At 40.0% G+C, this 7,500-nt stretch overlaps 1 protein-coding gene across 1 annotated transcript in view; it reads right to left on the reverse strand.

Moving 5' to 3' along the window:
* lrp6 (low density lipoprotein receptor-related protein 6) overlaps positions 1 to 7,500 on the reverse strand; it is a 51,560-nt gene that overhangs the window by 13,774 nt on the left and 30,286 nt on the right. Inside the window, 3 exon segments of the mRNA XM_080051454.1 lie at positions 42 to 226; positions 1,516 to 1,669; positions 2,174 to 2,246. Of these exon segments, the coding sequence (XP_079907580.1) occupies positions 42 to 226; positions 1,516 to 1,669; positions 2,174 to 2,246 (412 nt within the window).

A 7,500-nucleotide genomic window follows, 5' to 3' on the forward strand; every position in this document is an offset into this window, starting at 1 on the left:
CACACACACTCACACACACACACACACACACACACACTCACCCAGCATGTTGGCAGACTCTATGAGAGTGGTGTCCAGGTCTGTCCAGTATAACCGCCTCTCTGCGTAGTCGATGGTCAGACCGTTAGCTCGGCCTACGTTAGCCACCAGCGTGCTACGTCCCGTTCCATCCATCGAAGCTCGGTCGATCTTGGGCTTTCCCCCCCACTCCGTCCAATACATGTAACTGAGGGGCAGGAACAAAGGGTTGATATTATGTTATAGACCTACTTCACCGGTGGGAATATGAAGGTGTGTTGAACTCTGAGATCCTATGAAGTATAAATGTGCAAACATCTTAGAAATCGGTTCATCCTAGCCTGAGAAAAGGCAGAAAGAGTGTTTTATGGTCTCACTGTCTAACCCTACATTTTCCCATGTGTGACATCACACTAGTAAAAATGTAGGGTTACTATCTTAGGCTTTCCCCCCCCCCCCACTCCGTCCAATACATGTAACTGAGGGGCAGAAACAAAGGGTTGATATTATATGGCCGTACGCATTGGTTAAAAAGGCCAAAGAAAGGCACTGAATAAATATATCCTTCTAACTATGTAATGTGTGGAGTTACTTTCATGATAGTAAAGCGTCTGTCTGTCTGTCTGTCTGTCAGTGTGTGTGTGTGTGTGTGTGTGTGTGTGTGTGTGTGTGTGTGTCTGTCTGTCTGTCGAGTTAGTTTCATGATAGTCTGTCTGTCAGTGTGTGTGTGTGTGTGTGTGTGTGTGTGTGTGTGTGTGTCGGTCTGTCTGTCTGTCTGTCGAGTTAGTTTCATGATAGTCTGTCTGTCTGTCTGTCTGTCTGTCTGTCTGTCTGTCTGTCTGTCTGTCTGTCTGTCTGTGGAGTTAGTTTCATGATAGTCTGTCTGTCTGTCTGTCTGTCTGTCTGTCTGTCTGTCTGTCTGTCTGTCTGTCTGTCTGTCTGTCTGTCTGTCTGTCTATCTGTCTGTCTATCTGGGGAGTTAGTTTCATGATAGTCTGTCTGTCTGTCTGTCTGTCTGTCTGTCTGTCTGGGGAGTTAGTTTCATGATAGTAAAGCATCTGAAAAGAGTTATAGGCATAATTTATCAATCCACATTAAAAGATATTGTCATTTTAATTTGATAAACTTTTACAGAATTTCAGTTCAGAAGAGGCGGTGGGCTGTGCTCTGGTCCTTATGACACAATAAGTATTTTGAACCAATCACAGCAGTTCTTTTTCAGACCTAATGTTCTATAAAAACAATGACTGCTGCCATGGAGAGATTTTGAAAATGCAAAAAGTAGCAAAATTGGAGAAAGAAAAAAAATTCGCAAAAACAAAGAAATCAAAAAAATTCGCAAAAATACATATTTCAATTGTATCTTCTTTTTTTTCATGAACTTTTTCTTATTGAAAAGTCGCAAACATTCAAATGAACAAAAAAACACAAAAAAATTGTTGGAAATATGCAAAAAAAGTCACAAAAACAGATATTTAAATGTGAGACGGTGCGTACCCCTGAGCTGGGTCGAGAGCGAGGGCCCGGGGACTGTCCAGGTCCTTCCACACCAGAACCTGTCTGTGTTGGCCGTCCAGTTTAGACACCTCGATACGGTTTGTCCCTGTGTCCGCCCAGTACAGGTTCTTACCCAACCAGTCCACCGCCATGCCTAAGGAGAGAGAGAGAGAGAGAGACAGGGGGTTAGAGAGGGAGACAGGGGCTTAGAGAGAGAGACAGGGGGTTAACAAGAGAGAGAGAGAGAGAGAGAGAGAGAGAGAGAGAGAGAGAGGGTTAACAAGAGAGAAAGGGGGTTAGGGAGAGAGACAGGGGGTTAGAGCGAGAGACAACTAGTCCACCGCCATGCCTGGAGAGAGAGAGAGAGAGAGAGAGAGAGAGAGAGAGAGAGAGAGAGAGAGACAGGGGGTTAGAGAGAGAGACAACCAGTCCACCGCCATGCCTAAGGAGAGAGAGAGAGAGAGACAGGGGGTTAGAGAGGGAGAGAGAGAGACAGGGGGTTAACAAGAGAGAGAGAGAGAGAGAGAGAGAGGGGGTTAGAGAGGGAGGGATAGACAGACAGACAGACAGACAGACAGACAGACAGACAGACAGACAGACAGACAGACAGACACAGACAGACAGACAGACAGACAGACAGACAGGATAGTGTATTTACCTTCTGGGTAATCCAGACCAAACTCCACCACATGCTCCAGCGCCGATCCGTTCATAAACGCTCGACTGATAGTCTGGAGGGAGAGAGAAAATATCAAATGAAAATTAGATATTTGAGTGTAAAAAGAAATACAAAAAGTATAACAGCATTTCAAAAAGTCAGTGCGTTTACATGCAGATAGGCCTGTCGCGATATGCAATAAATCAATTAATTGCGCGATAAATTAAAATGAGCGATAATTTTTTGCCAGCTGCGATAATTTGCTTGTTTGTTTTCCTCGTGTCTCTCTCTATCAAAGACACTGGATATCAAAGTTTTTACTCCGGTGTATCTGCCCTCTCGCCGGGATTGGTGTTTTTTTTGCCCCAACTGAATTCTTCAAGGCAGCGTGCAGGGTTAGGGCATTCGGTGATGGTTAATGGTGCCTTTCCTGCAGCGCTGCCTTTTTTTTTTTCACTTAAATTTTTATTTCAAAATTCACATAGACAGTTCACAGTCAAAAATAATACGGTAAACAAAAAACAAAACAGAAACCAAACAGAAAATTGGCTTGGGAGTTACATTTCTCACAGTACTTCTTTTCTCTTCATGTCTTCATCTAAGTCATTTGTTCCTGTCCATATTCCTCGTCGCCGGTTTTGGTTCTGAATATTGTCCATTTCTCCCACTTTTCTTCAAGCTGTGCTTGTTGTAGTCTTAGGCGGTGTGTCAGTTTCTCCATTACATAGATTTCTTCTACTATGTCTACCCATTCTTTCTTACAAGGAGGCTCCACTTTACCCCATTTCCTAGTTATAGCCTTCTTACTAGCTATCAGTAGTATTTTAATCAAATATTTATCTCTCACTCTTATACTCTCTTTGGTAAAATTGAAATTACAAAGGTATAGTACCATATAGCTCATTGGAATATCATAACCTAATATATTTTGTACAGTTTCATGTACAATTCCCCAAAACTTAAATACTTTATTACATTTCCAAAATATGTGTGAGTGGTCTGCAGCATCCTTTACTCCACACTCTCTCCAACATGGTACATTTGTGTTATTATACTTGCTCTTGACCTTGGGCGTGATAAAAAAACGGACCAGATTTTTCCAAGAGAACTCCCTCCATATCCGCGAATTAGTGGTTGTCTGATGTGTTTTCCACATGTCTTGCCAATCATCATCCGAAATTTTCATATTAAACTCTGATTCCCATTTTTCCTTTATGTATTTAGTTGAATGTTTAGTTGTTGTCAATGTTTGATATAAAGCAGATATGATTCTTATTTTCTTTCCTTTGTATGTATTCATTATAATTTGGATCACACCATTCACTTCTGTGGAGGGGTCTATCTCGATTTCTTTTTTATAATAATCTCTTAGTTGTAGGTACCTGTAGAATTCCTGTTTATCCAAGCTATATTTATCTTTCACGTTTTGGAAACTCTCCAGTGCCCCATCCTTCTCTAAAGTACACCATGCCGTGACTCCCTTGTCTACCCACTGCTTGAATCCTTTATCATATTCAGCTGGTTTAAAATTACTGTCAAATGCTACCCATCTAAGAACTTTTGTTTCTTTCTTTATCTTATAATTTTTAATAACTCTAAACCATAGTTCAAGAGTAAATGTTGTAATTGAATCTATATTGTTTTTAATCCTTTTGTATATTTCTTGATCTCCAATAAGGCTCTGGATGGGATATTTTACAAATTCTATTTCCATGTCTTTCCATTTAGCCGTGTAATCTGGCATACACCAGCATATAATATGCCTAAATTGGGCCGCGTAGAAGTACTCTTTCAGTTTTGGGAGACCCATACCTCCTTTATCTTTTGGTAACTGGAGAGTTTCGTACCTAACCCTTGGTTTTTTGCCTCCCCAAATAAACCGAGATATTATCCTGTCCCAGGTCACAAATTGGGTTTGGGGGACTTCTACTGGTAGGGACTGGAATAAATAAAGAAGTCTTGGTTGTACATTCATTTTGATAATCTCAATTCTTGAGTTAAGATCTAGTGGTAAAGTAGACCATCTTTCCGTGTCTTTTTGTATCTCCTGATTTATCTTATCATAATTGGCTTTATAAAGTTTAGATAATCCTTTTGTGATGGTAATTCCCAGATATTTAATTTTCTTTAGGTTCCAATTTAAGTGGAATGCTTCCTGAATCTCCTTTGGTGGGGTGTAGTTAAGTGTTAAAATTTGTGTTTTTGAAACATTTACTTTATATCCCGAAAGGTGTCCGTACATTTCCAGCAGTTTCATCAATACAGGTAGTGATTTATTTGGTTGTTCGAGGAAGGCTACGACGTCATCCGCGAAAAGTCCTATTTTATGTTCCTTGCCATTTACTATAACTCCATGAAGCTCTTCATTTTGGCGTATTGCTTGTGCCAAAGGTTCGATAAAAAGCGCAAAAAGAGTGGGTGATAAACAACAGCCTTGACGAGTTGATCTCTGTATACTAAATTTGTCAGTAAGGTTTCCATTTATTTTGATTCTAGCAGTGGGCTGGTGGTATAATGTCTTTATGCACTGTATTGACTTACTATTGAATCCAAATCGTTCTAATACTTTATATAAGAATTCCCAATTTACCAAATCGAATGCCTTTTCTGCATCAATACTTACTAATATAGTACTTTGTTTTTTCTTTTGTGCTTGATCTACAATATGCAAGGCCCTTCTAATGTTATCATGTGTTTGACGTCCTTTAATGAATCCTGTTTGATCTTCATCTATCAGTTCTGTTATAAAAGTATTCAATCGTTTGGAGATAATTGTTGTATATATTTTGTAATCTACATTTAATAATGAGATTGGTCTATAGTTCTGACAGTGTTCCTTGTCCCTTCCTGGTTTTGGTATAATGGTTATAATGGCTTCAGCCCATGATGGAGGTATTTTATTGTTATGAAGAGTCCAATTAAAAGAATCCAAAAGTAGTGGCGTCAGCTCTTCCCCAAACATCCTATACCACTCTGCTGGGTATCCGTCACTACCTGGGGATTTATTATTTTTTAGTGTCTTTATTGCATCTTTCACTTCTTCTATAGTAATATTGGTTGTTAATGTCTCATTTTGTATACTACCAATTGATGGTAAATCCAAAGAATTTAAAAATAGCTTCCTTTCCTCCTCACATTCAGATGTGGGTTGTGTATATAGTTCCTTGTAGTATCCACAAAAAATGTTCTCTATATCCTCCGGTTTATCTGTTAATTCACTTGTATGCGGATCTCTGATTTTATGTATACTACTAAGTGCTTGTTGTTTACGTATACGTTTCGCCAGCAATTTAGTCGCCTTTGAACCTGCTTCGTAATAATTTTGTTTAAAGAATTTGTTCCTTTTTTCAACCTCGTCTAATAATATGTCATTTATCTTTTTTTTTACTTCCTTGATTTGTTGATATACCTTTGAATCTTCTGTTCTTTGATATCCCTGTTCTAATTCCCTCAGTTTCTCAGTATGCGTTCTATATGACTCCAATTGAATTCGTTTTGCATGCGCAGTTTCCGCTATCAATTTCCCCCTTATCACCACCTTCATGGCATCCCATAATATTGTTGGGTCTACTGCTCCATTGTTATTTTCCTCTATGTACCTTTTTATTTCTGCTTTTACCTTCTCTTTTCGTTGTTCATTGTTCAATATTCCTACATTCAATCTCCATACAGTATTTCGTTTCCTGTTACTTAGACATATTTTTAAATAGAGTGGATTATGGTCAGACACGTCTGCCCCTCCTATTTCACATTCCGTCACTCTGTGTTTATCCCCTGTATTCAGTAGAAAATAGTCTATCCTTGAATGAACTTTATGTGCAGCTGAATAGTGCGTAAAGTCTTTTTCCAAAGGGTGCAGACTTCGCCATATATCTGTCATCCCCATCTCTTCTAGCGACATATTGACAAATCTTGTTAAAGGCATTTTCGTTCTCTTGAGACTTGTTGTATCCATATTGTGATTCATGACTACGTTTAAATCGCCCCCACAAATAAGGATTCCTTCTGTTTCTACTGCTATGACGTCGAAGAGGGACTTGAAAAAGTATTTGTCACTTTCTGGGGGTGCATATACATTTACCAGTGTGATTGGTTCATTTTCTATTCTTCCTTTTACTATTATATACCTTCCTTCTTTGTCTTTGATTTCCTTTTCGTAATTAAATTGTGTTGTGTTTGGTATTAATGTTGCAACTCCCCTCCTGCGTCCCTCTTTATATGTACTGTAGTATAAGCTCCTGTATCCGTATCTTTTCAGTTTTTCATGTTCTAATCTAGACAGATGTGTCTCTTGTAGGAATATAATTTGTGCTTTCTCCTTTTTCAATTTTCTCATCACCCTTTCTCTTTTCATCGGTACATTTAACCCATTTACATTCAGCGACATTATTTTGATGTTATTAGTCATTTACTGCTCTCTGAAAATATTCTCCCAAACCGTTACAAACTACATAAACATGAACATATAATAACTGAACACAAACCAAATACCTCCCGGACTTCCAAACATGGAGTATTCTTGTACTCCTCCCCGCGTCCCCGTTGGTGGGTGAAGGGGATATCCTCATCTCTAATAAGGGCCCCTCCCTAGACCTAGATACGCGCCCAGCTTGTGGGGTACCACAGCGCCTACACATGTCCAACTCAAATGCCTCGACCTCTCCCAGTCGGTTCTTAATATGTTATGCAAATTAAAGAAGTCCGAAAATGTTCAGATACTCACACTGTGGATCTATTCTTCTGTCAGTCTTTTTTCTTTTAGTTTGTTTATCCACTTAGTTCCGTACAGCGTTTATTAATTAGTCTTTTTATTCCAGTCTGTTGTTTTGATTCTTTCCTATCCCATTTTTTAAGCAGAACTTATTAGGGTTTCCACTGATAGTTGTGTAGCTTGTCTCTTGCTCGTTGCGCCGGGTCGGGTCCCCGGTCTTTCCCTCTCACTCGCTGCCACTCTGCCGCTCCTCGCATCCTTCCCTCGGCCACGGCTCCGGTGTCTCCGCCTGGCACGTCCGCAGTGTAGCCTCTTTCCTTCATGTCCCGCGCCGCTTCAGTGGCACTGTCATACATCTTCACTCCGTTGTTCCAGTGTATTCTCATTTTGGCGAGCGGCGTCTGGAAACGAATTCCCTTCTCCCTCAGTACTTTTTTAATGCCCGCGTATGCCCTTCGTTTCTGAACAATTTCTGTAGGATAGTCATGATCAAAGAAGATTTGTTTGCCTCCTACTTGTAGCTTTTTCTGCCAGGCTCTCTTCAAAATCATTTCCTTCGTCTCGAACTGTAGAAAGTTGGCAATAATTGACCTGGGCGCAGCGTTCGGGGTCGGTT

Source organism: Ammodytes marinus (genome assembly GCF_949987685.1).
Source record: "Ammodytes marinus genome assembly, chromosome: 22".
In the NCBI taxonomy this organism is placed as follows: domain Eukaryota; kingdom Metazoa; phylum Chordata; class Actinopteri; order Uranoscopiformes; family Ammodytidae; genus Ammodytes; species Ammodytes marinus.